This window comes from Leucoraja erinacea, chromosome 9 (genome assembly GCF_028641065.1).
Source record: "Leucoraja erinacea ecotype New England chromosome 9, Leri_hhj_1, whole genome shotgun sequence".
NCBI lineage: Eukaryota > Metazoa > Chordata > Chondrichthyes > Rajiformes > Rajidae > Leucoraja > Leucoraja erinaceus.
In genome coordinates, this window is record NC_073385.1 from 1,659,170 (window position 1) to 1,672,491 (window position 13,322).

Sequence of the window (13,322 nt, forward strand, 5' to 3'; positions counted from 1 at the left end):
CCTCCACAGCTTTCTGTGGCAATGAATTCCACCGATTCACTACCCTTTGACTAAAGAAATTCCTCCTCATCTCCTTTCTAAAAGTATGTCCTTTTATTCTGAGACTATGGCCTCTGATCCTAGACTCTCTCATTAGTGGAAATATCCTCTCCACATCCACTCTATTTAGGGCAGGGGTTCCCAACCTTTTTTGTCCCATTTACCCCTGGCAACTTTAACAGCACATAACAATGTTATTTCACTTATTTATGAACAACTAACGATGAACAGATACCGGTATACCAGAACCAAACAGTCAGTCAATGAGAAAAAATATGTACAAATCCAGAATCAACAAATTTACCCCCTGGGTAGGCAAAATTTACCCCAGGTTGGGAACCCTTGATCTAGACCTTTCACTATTCGGTAAGTTTCAATGAGGTCCCCCCTCATTCTTCTAAACTCCAGCGAGTACAAGCCCAGTGGCTTCAAACGCTCATCATGTATTAACCCAATCATTCCTGGGATATTCTTGTAAACCTCCTCAAGACCCTTTCCAATGCCAGCACATCCTTCCTCAGATATGGGGCGTAAAACTGCTCACAATACTCCACATGTGGTCTGACCGGTGCTTTATAAAGCATCAGCATTACCTCCCTGTTTTTGTATTCTAGCCCTCTCAAAATAATTGTATTCATAGAAACATAGAAAATAGGTGCAGGAGTAGGCCATTCGGCCCTTCGAGCCTGCACCGCCATTCAACTGGATCATGGCTGATCATCCAACTCAGCATCCCGTACCTGCCTTCTCTCCATACCCTCTGATCCCCTTGGCCACAAGGGCCACATCTAACTCCCTCTTAAATATAACAATGAACTGGCCTCAACTACCTTCTGTGGCAGAGAGTTCCAGAGATTCACCACTTTGTGTGAAAAATGTTTTTCTCATCTCAGTCCTAAATGATTTCCCCTTTATCCTTAAACTGTGACCCCTTGTTCTGGACTTCCCCAACATCGGGAACAATCTTCCTGCATCTAGCCTGTCCAACCCCTTAGAATTTTGTACGTTTCTATAAGATCCCCCCCCCCCCCCCCCCAATCTCCTTATTCGCCTTCCTTACTACCGATTTGACTTTCAAATTAACTTTTTGGGAGTACTGCAAAGTGCCTTTGCACCTTCTCTGCACACTTTGTTACACAAGCGTCTAATTTCATGATTCACATTATTAATTAGGGTCATTTGACAATTCCTCACTTCCTTCCTGCCTCCTGCTTTGCTTAGCTCTATCCAAACTAGTTCCCCTCAATTTCCTCTTACTGCCTTTACCCCATTCTTTAGTTTCAAAGCTACCGCACCCCCTTTTCCATTTTGACTTTCTCTGACATATTCTGGAATATTTAATTCCCAATCTCAACATTTTACAAGCACTCTTTTGTAATGGCTGTGAGAACATATATATATATATATTTCTATTTATGTCCATTAATGCACACAATGTTGTTGCCGATGCAACATACTCTGTTAAAAAATTTACATGCCTTGGTAAAAATAATTGTAAAATTGTAAAATTATCACAGAGGATGAAGCAGATATAACCAGTAAGAAGAGGCAATTTTAGATCTGGAATTGTGCATTGATGAAAGCGCATTGATGATCGAGTAGTTAAAATGCCTTTGGGGATGAGCGATCATAATATAAATATTTGAAAGTGATTTAATTAATTCTGAAACCAGGGTCTTAAATAAAAGGAAACCATGAAGGCATGTGGAAATGCAACGGGAACCAAAAAGCAAATAAGTACTCCCAATTAAATAAGTACTCCCATCGCCTGTCTGGAATGTATTGCAGTAAGATTTTGTGCAAATTGGAAAGGATAATCGGATCCTTTGCTGAATGAGAAATATAGGTGGAGTACAAACAAACTGAAAGCCACAAAAGCAAGTTCTTGTAATAGAATCTGACTGTAGTATTTCCCTTATCCAAATGCTTTTGTTCTGAAAATGAAAGCATTTTAAACAAGGGACTGAATTAAAACAAGTTTCAGCCAATCAATAATTCCCCAAATCATTGCAACTGTTCTAAAACCAAAAGAACATTTTAACAATTAAGTCAACCAACACATAGCAACAAAACATGTTTTTAAATAATCTAAATAATCATCAGAGTGGAAATCATGAATTCACTGGTGAGGTAAGCATGGCATGAAAATGTATATATATAAAATAAATCAAATTAATGGTAAAAAGACTGTCCTAAAAAAAGGTTCATTTTATACAGTGTACGTGTTAGAATGTAACAAAATTGGTTGACAAAAGGCAAATATCTGCACTCTGTAGAGTCTTGAACAATGGAGTGCAATTCAAAAAAGAGCCATACCCTTTAGGACTGAAGTTCGAATAAAGGAGTTTTCCCCCGTAAATGGTAACTGATGGACAAACCCAATTATAAACAATTCGTAGATTTGCTATCCAAAAATGGCTATATGGAGTTAGGTCACAGCTGGGATATGGCAGGGATGATGTTCTAAAAAACTCATCCTGTTCCTATCTTCCAGCAGGCATAAATTTCTGAATGGCAAATGACAACATAAAATAAAACAAACTGCTGGCGTAACTCAGGCAGAATCTATCACTCTTATTTCATTCAAATAAGTTCAAAATCGCAGTTTCAATCCGAGTTACAAATGATAACGATAAATAAACAAAACCCGACATAAAAAACTTGAACTTGACCCAAGGTTCGTGCGTGAGATGAGGAAAAATCTTTTCACCACACCTGGAGGCAGAGAATTCCACAGAATTCCACACTCACCATTCTCTGTGAGAAAAATTGTTTCCTCGTCTCCGTTCTAAACTCCTTATTCTTAAACTGTGGCCCCTGGTTCTGGACTTCCCCAACATCGGAAACATGTTTCCTGCCTCTAGTGTGTCCAAGCCCTTAACAATCTTATATGTTTCAATAAGATCCCTCTCATCCTTCTAAACTCCAAAGTGTACAAGCCCAGCTGCTCCATTCTCTCAGCATATGACAATCCCGCCATTCCGGGAATTAACCTTGTAAACCTACGCTGCACTCCCTCAATAGCAAGAATGTCCTTCCTCAAATAGGGAAAACTGCACCCAATACTCCAGGTGTGGTCTCACTAGGGCTCTGTACAACTGCAGAAGGACCTCTTTGCTCCTATATTCGATTCCTCTTGTTATAAAGGCCAACATGCCATTCGCTTTCTTCACTGCCTGCTGTACCTGCATGCTTACTTTCAGTGAGTGATGTACAAGGACCCCCAGATCCCATTGTACTTCCCCTTTTTCCCCAACTTGACGCCATTTAGATAGTAATCTGCCCTCCTGTTTTTGCTGCCAAAGTGGACTTGGAGCAAAATCCCTGCATAAATAACATCTCAAAAGAAAGTTTGCAAGGATGTGGAGATGATAAAGCTTGTATTTAAACAATATGAAATGTAGCAATATTCATTTTCAATTCTTTCATTTTATTCAATGACTTTTGGAAGTCCATTATCATAAATTATATTTAACCAGAGATGACAATTAAAAATGTTAATGTTTCTCACCTCTCTCTGCCATCTGTTTGATGAGCTGGTGCTCTCCCCATTTGTTCATGTATTTAAGGATATCTTGCTCACTAGCCTTAAACAAAATATAGAGTTAATTTCTTTAGTAAAAGGTCATGAATCAAGATAAACGGAAAAGGGTAACATTATCTTTCATTCAACCGGGGAGTCTCTCAAATTTGCACAATGTACATAACCTTTGGCTAGAATAAATTTGTTATTTCATTATTGTGGTTGCTGAGTATTCAGCAATTGAATAGTTTGCATCGGATTCACTGGATGTAAATAAACTAAGGAGTTCCCAACAAGAGAAAAAAAAATTCCATAGAATAATTTGACGTTTGAAGCATTGGCAAAATGTGTTGGAATCCGATCTCAAATGTTCTTCAGGCTCAGAGATTGACGCAGAATTAATTATTTTACATTTAGCGATAAGAGATAAGACTTTGCGTAAAGTAAGTTCAAAAAAGCCATTTGCTACACAAACAGGACCTTGAAAACCCAATTAATATTTAAAATATCTCAACCATCATTTAATTTATTCGCTCGGTCTCATTAAAAACGCACACATTATCAAAAAAAAGTAGAATTTAACTAATTTGTCATTTTTCTTAATTATCTTGTGTAGGGACATAAACGTCCTGGATTTCTACTTGCTTGTGCTAAAACTGGATGCATAAGAATGCATTTATTTTGGACATTTACTTAAATAATGGCCTATTTTATCATTTTATTTCTATAGATTTTGATACACAAAGATCCATTAATGTAAACAGATAATTAACAGAATGGCATTCTCACACTCACACATACACTCAACTGAAAGTGCTGAAAGTCATAACAATGCTGAATGTTTCACTTGCTCTTTTAAATGATGGACTAAATATTTGCTTAGTATTTATAATTTAACTGAATATTTCTTCAAAGGCTCATTCCAAACAAACCCGTGTTAATCTCATGAAATTGCACATAAATGGTAGGCAGGACATTTGATTATTGAAGAAACATTAGATATCTACAAACATTAAATCATTAAAATATTTTATAATTTAAGCTACTCAAACAATTTTCTATTTAAAATGTCACAACTGTAAAATTCCACCAGTACTTGAAGACTTCTTCAATTTGATAAAGGTAGACAAAAATGCTGGAGAAACTCAGCGGGTGAGGAAGCATCTATGGAGCGAATAGGTGATGATTCGGGTCGAGACCCTTCTTAAATAAGTGTGTTAAATAAGTGGGGCACTGACCAGCAAAAGGATTCCTGAAAATAAATGTGGCTATTTTATTGCTGTGCATTGAATGTGCTCCAGATGAGATGCATCAATTTCAGCAAGCAAAACTCAGTTTGACCAAGCACTAAGTTTGTATTGTTTTCAAACGTTTGTTTCCACTTTCTACACTGCCATTTTAATGACTAAAATGTATTTGTTTTCAAACGTTGTGCATTCGTTTCTTTAGGTTTTTACAACCCTCAAGCCTGCCATTATTCTTTGTAACCATTTAGCGGTCTAAATTAAACAATTAACTTTGATGAAATAGTAACCCATTGAAAAATCTGATCTTCTCAATTTTGGTAAAAAAAAAATACAAAGGCAGTACCTGCAAATAGTCAGACTGAAGCACAAGAGGCAAATAGTCCATGCTAAGTTCAAAAAACACATCAGAGATCATGACTGAAGTGAATTCTTCACACAAGAAATTAATTGCCTGCCGGTAAACCCATTTGGAGCCATAAGGCTGTGAACTCCACTTCAGAATGGAAATCAGTGTGTCGAGGGAGATGCTCTCCATCACAATATCTTCACACCCTGCAATAAAGATAAGCCACAATGATTCCAAACATCTCCATTTTTTTTCCTATTTGAACATCCATAGCATTATCAGTTCTCTTCATCAATCACACCATTCTAATTTCTTCGGCACCCTTCCCATCCTCTAATTACATTACTCAGAATAGAACATAGCGCTACTCACTTTCCTTTTTAAAAAAAACCCTCATCCTAGATATTAATATGTAGGACATCAAATACCTTTGGAAATCTAAATACATTACAACTCCTGGATCTTTATTATCCTGCTTGTGAGCTACATCTTAAGTAAATTTTAATAGATTTGCCAAACACATTTTCCCTTTTATCAAGCCCTTTGGCCTCCTCGCATCCTTCTATTTTAGAAAGAAATATTCCAAAATGCATTTAACATCCCTGCCTTTCCTTTTTACACATTTTTAATCCCCCATCATTGCTACTAATGAACCAATAATTACTTTTGCTCCTCTTCACAAACTTTGAACCCGTTTTAAACTCGTAGCCTGGTTAACCTATTTTTGTTGATTTCTTTAGGTTTTTACAACCCTCAAACCTGCCATTATTCTTTGTAACATTACTTCTAAAATATACCATTCTTAACTTTTTTAGTTATTCACAAGTTAATCATCAAATTTGCAAATGCAACATGAAGAAAGCACGTCACTGCATCTACTTCTTCAAAAAGCTAAGAAAATGTCTCAAGTGACTCTTGCCAATTCCTAGATGCACCATAGAAAGCATCTTATTTGGATGCATAACATCTTGTTTTGGCAACTGCTCTGCTCAAGAACCCCAAAAATTGCAGTTATGGACACATCCAGTCCATCACACAAATCAGCCTCCCCCTCATTGTCTACAGAGAGTAACAACATCAAGAACTACTCACACCCCAGTCAATCCCTCCTCCTCCCCTCTCCCATTAGGCAGAAGGGATGTACTACCAGGTTCAAGGACAACTTCTTCCCCGCTATTATCAGACTCTTGAATGAACCTCAAACTAACCATATATTCCCAATCCCCCTTATATCTGACTTTATCTATAGCTGTAACACTATGCTCTCCATGGTTTGCTTGTAATCATTGTTTGTCCACAACAGGGGCATGTTGGTTGGCAAGGGCAAGGGCAAGTTGGGCTGAAGGGCCTGTTTCCATTCTGTATGACTATGTATGAATGATTTACCTGGTTAGCATGCAAAACAAAGTTTTCCCACTGCTTCATGTGCATAACGTGACAATAATAATGAATCAAACTACAGGTTAACTTTAACTTAAAGCAAAAATATATATATATAATTTATAATTCTGTATCAGGAATTATTAATTAAATCATATATTGTTTAATAAATTTTAATTCACACTTATTTTGCAAAATGTTGGCTGTATAAATCATGCCTGAAGTCCGAAATGTTACATTGGCCTTCCGTCCCACTGGTTACTCAAGAATCTATGCAGTAGTCGTTCAACATGCAAGTTGAAACTATTCCATGACAGTGAGAAAGTCAAATATATTACTTGGATCTGTCGGTTTCTTTAGGTTTCCTTACTTTATGTTTGCTAAGAAAAAGTACACCCCACCTTCACATACCGTATATCAAAATCTGAGGAACTAATTAGTTTTGCAGAAGGATATCCTTAAAATTAACTAAGGTCATTCCTTGCACTTGGAACAATATTTACAAAACCTTGCTATTAGTTCAGAAAGGCCGATTGAACTAGAGGACGAGTTGGTTTATCAGAGGTAATGTAATCTAATAGACCAGACAAAAATTATATTTGTGAAGCCAAATGTCAACAGTAGCTGTACCTCTTCATGCTTGCAGAGGAGTGAAGCATAATAGGAAAGAGGGAGAAAAATAACTCTTAAAGAGAACGCGAATGAAATTTTATTTTCCTACTGCCCACGCAATCTTTTGTTCCACAGGCAGAAGAATGTGAGCATCAGTAGATTCAAAGCTCAAGAGAATAAAACATACAAGCAAGCCTTTATAAAAAAATTACTCTTCGTGTGTGTTCTGTTCAAGTGTCTCAGAGGAGTTACTCTATCTATTGATTCTGCTGAATCCAAGTATTTTCCTACTAGAGTTACTCTAGCTCATTGTTTAGGTTCAATCCAAAAATGTTGTACCACCCCCTCAATTTTAATGTTGCTATCCAAATCTGAATGTTATACTTTTCAAGTTCACGCATCATGCATCGGGTAGAAGGTACAGGAGCCTGAAACTTGTAACATCCAGATTCAGGAATAGCTTCTTCCCCACAGCCATCAGACTATTAAACACAACTTCAAACGAACTATAACAACCTATTGCACTTTATCTGTTTACTGATGTGTGTATATGTATATTCCATGGTATATGGACACACTGATCTGTTCTGTATTTATGACTACAATATCTTGTTATGCTGCAGCAATGCAAGAATTTCATTGTCCTATCTGGGACATGACAATAAATTCTCTTGACTTGACAATTGGTACTGTGAGATTTGAGTTACCATACAACCACATGAATAAAAAGAACACGATAAGCGATAGAATTTAATATGAACATCAGTATCAACTTTTCCCACAGCGAGGGAAGGCAATAAAGTTCAGTCATCTTCTATTTTGTTCACCCATGGTCGGGTCCTTTGAGCCCTCCGCAGTCACCGCTATGGACGTCCCGATGTACACGCCCTCTCGCCAGGATGATCGGAACTCCGGCATCAGAACGGAAGAACATACTCAGCGGCTTGGAGTTTCTGAATTTTGGACACTACAGCATGGCATTTGCTTCAATTCAAGTAGAATAGAAACATAGAAATTAGGTGCAGGAGTAGGCCATTCGGCCCTTCGAGCCTGCACCGCCATTCAATATGATCATGGCTGATCATCCAACTCAGTATCCCGTACCTGCCTTCTCTCCATACCCTCTGATACCCTTAGCCACAAGGGCCACATCTAACTCCCTCTTAAATATAGCCAATGAACTGGCCTCAACTACCCTCTGCGGCAGAGAGTTTCCAGAGATTCACCACTCTCTATGTGAAAAAAGTTCTCCTCATCTCGGTTTTAAAGGATTTCCCTCTTATCCTTAAGCTGTGACCCCTTGTCCTGGACTCCCCCAACATCGGGAACAATGGTTCAGACTGAACAGCAGCATAAATGATCTGTTATTGATGGTAAATTTAGTGGAGCAATTTTCAAATGATGAGGCAGAGCGAGGTTAGTTTTGTTTTAAGCGGTGGGATTTTCCTTTGTCTAATAGTATTGCAAAGACAACATGCTCAGTAATGTAGCTTTTAAAGTCAATGGGCTTTCGCATAATACAGAAATAAAGTACGCCATTTTTTCAGGACAAATCAGTGGAGAAACTTCTAATGAGGAAAAGGAACCATCTAAATGATAACATAGCCATAAAATTAATACAGAACTAAACCCTGTTTCTATCTCAGCATTTTCCCTCAGTCCCAGTACTAAATAGCCTCCAACAAAATCTTCAAGAGAAAACGTTTAGAAAGCACAAATACTAAGACAGTGATCACAATTAGGAGAGATGCAATAAACAAGATGGTAAAATAAATAAGAGCATTGTGGATGTAGGGAGGTTCTACTGCAGTTGTACAGGGTCTTGGTGAGACCACACCTGGAGTATTGCATACAGTTTTGGTCTCCAAATCTGAGGAAGGACATTATTGCCATAGAGGGAGTGCAGAGAAGGTTCACCAGACTGATTCCTGGGATGTCAGGACTGTCTTATGAAGAAAGACTGGATAGACTTGGTTTATACTCTCTAGAATTTAGGATTGAGAGGGGATCTTATAGAAACTTACAAAATTCTTAAGGGGTTGGACAGGCAGGAAGATTGTTCCCGATGTTGGGGAAGTCCAGGACAAGGGGTCACAGCTTAAGGATAAGGGGGAAATCCTTTAAAACCGAGATGAGAAAAACTTTTTTCACACACAGTGTGGTGAATCTGTGGAATTCTCTGCCACAGAAGGTAGTTGAGGCCAGTTCATTGGCTATATTTAAGAGGGAGTTAGATGTGGCCCTTGTGGCTAAGGGGATCAGAGGGTATGGAGAGAAGGCAGGTACAGGATACTGAGTTGTATGATCAGCCATGATCATATTAAATGGTGGTGCAGGCTCGAAGGCCGAACTCTGCAATTTCTTGCGGTCTTAGGCAGAGCTGTGACCATAAAGACGTATTTAACATTATGAGGTGAATGGTCAATCTTTTCTCAGGTTAGAGGAGTCCTAGGTCATAGATTTAAGGAGAGGGTGGGAAAAAGATTTAAAAGTGGTTTGAGGAAGAACTTTTTCCACTCAGAGGGCGATTGATCCATGGAACAAGCACTATTTAATATTTAAAAGACATTTAGGTCGGTACATGGATAGAAAAGCTAAGAGGGATATGGGCAAGACGCACACAAATTGGACTAGCTTGGATAGACATCTTGATTGGAGTGAACGGCCTGTTTAATAGGCCTAGGCTTTATTGCATGACGATGTGAGCATGAGTGAAAACGTCTTCCTGATTTTACATGTGACCAAGAAATAATTGTACTCGGTATAGCATTTGATCTATCCATTCAGGGAAACATGGACTTACAACAGAGGGAATGCAACAAAATGTCCACCACATTAATTCTTGGAACGAGGAGGATTGCTAGAACAGATTAAGCAGAAAAACTTGTATTTGCTCGAATATCGAAGAATCTTCAGAAACCAAAATTCTTATAAGGTGCATGCAAGAATGTTTCCCTTGCCTGGTATGCAGAGTAACAAATACAAGCACAAGATAAGGTTTCGAGCACATAGGATTCGATTTTAGCTAGAAAGGGGCTGATTAGGAATAGTCAGCATGGCTTTGCACGTGGGAGATCGTGTCTCAAGAATATGATTGACTTTTTGGAAGAAATAACCAAAGAGATTAACGTAAATGTTCTCTGTGGACATCAGCAAAAAGTTTGATAGCGTTCCAATAGACAAACTATTCTGGAAGGTTAGATCATATCAGATTCAGTGAGAGCTGGCCGACTGGATAGAGAATTGGCTTCATGGAAGGAAGCAAAGGGTGTTTAAGGAAGGATGTTTTTCGGACTGGGGCTTGTGATTAGTGGTGTGCCTCACGGATCAGTGCTGGGACCATTGCTGTTTGTGGTTTATATCAACAATTTGGATGAATGTACATATTATGAATAGTAAGTTTGCAGATGACATTAAAGTGGGTGGTATTGTAGATAGCAAAGATGGTTATCAAAGATTACAGCAGGACCATGATCACGTTGGGCAAGTGGGCCGAACAGATTAATTAGAAAACATAGATTTTAGGTGCAGGAGTAGGCCATTCGGCCCTTCGAGCCTGCACCGCCATTCAATATGATCATGGCTGATCATCCAACTCAGTATCCCGTACCTGCCTTCTCTTTCATACCCCCTGATCCGATTTTAGCCACAAGGGCCACATCTAGTCTCCCTCTTAAATACGTGGGATGAACTGGCCTCAACTACCCTCGGTGGCAGAGAGTTCCAGAGATTCACCACTCTCTGTGTGAAAAAAAGTTCTTCTCATCTCGGTTTCAAAGGATTTCCCCCTTATCCTTAAGCTGTGACCCCTTGTCCTGGACTTCCCTAACATCGTGAACAATCTTCCTGCATCTAGCCTGTCCAACCCCCTAAGAATTTTGTAAGTTTCTATAAGATCCTCTCTCAATCTCCCAAACTCTAGAGAGCATAAACCAAGTCGATCCAGTCCTTCTTCATAAGACAGTCCCGACATCCCAGGAATCATTCTGGTGAACCGTCTCTGCACTCCCCCCATGGCAACAATGTCCTTCCTCAGATTTGGAGACCAAAACTGTACGCAGCACTCCAGGTGTGGTCTCACCAAGACCCTGTACAACTGCAGTAGAACCTCCCTGCTCTTATACTCAAAATAGGAGCAGGGAGGTTCAAAGATACTGCAGTTGTACAGGGTCTTGGTGAGACCACACCTGGAGTGTTAAATTAATGGTGTTAAATGCAGATAAGTGTAACATTTTGGAAAGTCAAACCACGGCAGAACCTTCAGTGAATGGCAGGACTCTGGGGAGTGTTGTTGAGCAGAGTGCAGGTACATGGTTCCTTGAAAGTGGCATCACACAAGAGGCTTTCAGCACATTGGCCTTCTTAAGTCAGGGTATAGAGTACAGAGGTTGGGATGTTACGTTACAGATAAACATGACATTGGCGAGGCTATATTTGGAATATTGTGTTCAATTTTGGTCACCTTACCAAACTTGGAAAGATGCTTATAATCTGGAAAAAGTGCAGAGAAATACGAGAATGTTGCCAGGACTTGAGGGCCTCAGCTATAGAGTGGTTGGACACCACGAGTGCTTTATTTTTTGGAGTGCAGGAGGATGAGGGGCGATCGTATAGATGTGTACAAGTGCATGATGGGAATACATAGAGTAGATGAACAGGGAAACGTTCTCCCCCCATACAGAGGGTGGTGGGTGTATGGAATGTGTATGTATGTATTTGAAGCAAGTAATATAACATTTAAAAGATATTTGGGCAGGTACATGGATAGGAAAAGTTTAGATGGATATGGGCCAATGCAGGCAGGTGGGACTAATGTAAATAAGGCAAATTGATTGGCACAGGCTAGTTGGACCGGAGGTCCTGTTTTCAAACTGTATGAATAATGGAAAAATAAAATTTCTTCAAGCAGGAATAGGATTATTTTTTAAATTCTATACTCGAGAGCTGTAGATTCCCAGCCACTATTAACAGTTTGAGAGAATAAAAACATGGAGTTGGTACAAAAAAGGATTACTGAGGTAAAAAAAAAATCATCCACAAACTCACTGAATGGTAAAACAGGCTCAAGGCACCAAATATCCACATGGGTTTTCATTTGTGAACTCCCTCTCAAAGCTACATCATCTTCGCTGCCAAATTTAATGTCTTCATGTTTAAATCTGATAATTCATCTCTTCTCCACTATTTCTAACCTTTAGTCCTACAGGTTTACTGCTCTGGCTCACCCCCCCCCCCCCCCCCCCCCTCAATTTCCCACTGAAGGCACTGATTTCTTATGCATCTCGCCCTCTTCCTTCAATCTGCCATCGGATTCCTTTCTTCCTCTTTAACACAAGCTTTTGGTCATCTCTGCTAATAGTGTGTTTTGGCTTTGTTCGACATTTTGAATAATTTTCCACATTTAAAATACTATAGGAAATAACAGCAGTGAGGTTTAGTGCTCCTTATTGAATAAGCTCCAACTGAAGAACAGAAACAGGCCTTCAGCCCAACTTGCCCATGGCGACCAATACGAAAATAGGAGATGGGGTAGGTACAGTCGAGGAAACAGGAAGTCATCAGGAAGGCCTGAGACAGGTTGGGAGAGTGGGCAAAGAAGAAGTGGCAAATAGAATAGAGCGGGGAAATGTGTAAGGTCATGAAACTTTGTAGAAAAAATAAAGGCATAGACTACTTTCTAAATGGGGAGAGGATTCAGAAATTTGTGGCGCAAAGGGACTTTGGAGTACTGGTGCAGGACTCCCAAAAGGTTAAATTGCAGGTTCAGTAAGGCAGGCAAATGCAATGTTAGCATTTATTTCAAAGGGACTAGAATATAAAAGCAAGGATGTAATGCAAAGACTTTATAAGGCCACATTTGGAATATTGTTAACACTTTTGATCTACATATCTGAGGAACAATGTACTGACAATGGAGGGTCCAGAGGAGGTTTACAAGAATAATCCCAGGGATGACTGTGTTAATGTATGAGGAGCGTTTAATGACTCTGGGCCTGTACTTGCTGGAGTTTAGAAGGATGAGGGGAGGTCTCATTGAAAAATACTGAATAATGAAAGGCCTCGAGTGGATGTGGAGAGGATGCTTCCAGTAAAGGGAGAGTCTGGAACTAAAGGGCACAGCCTCAGAATCAAAAGACATAGCTTTGTAATGGAGACGAGGAGGCATTTCTTTGGC

General features: G+C 39.3%; 1 protein-coding gene across 5 annotated transcripts in view; it reads right to left on the reverse strand.

The window, feature by feature from the left end:
• The window catches only part of btbd7 (BTB (POZ) domain containing 7), a 51,530-nt gene that overhangs the window by 11,944 nt on the left and 26,264 nt on the right, over window positions 1–13,322 (reverse strand). For all 5 annotated transcript variants that reach the window (XM_055640069.1, XM_055640070.1, XM_055640073.1 and 2 more), the window contains 2 exons: window positions 5,153–5,361; window positions 3,551–3,626 (listed from right to left, as the gene is read on the reverse strand). In XM_055640069.1, coding sequence (XP_055496044.1) covers window positions 3,551–3,626; window positions 5,153–5,361 — 285 coding nt within the window. The remainder of the gene's footprint in view (window positions 1–3,550; window positions 3,627–5,152; window positions 5,362–13,322) is intronic.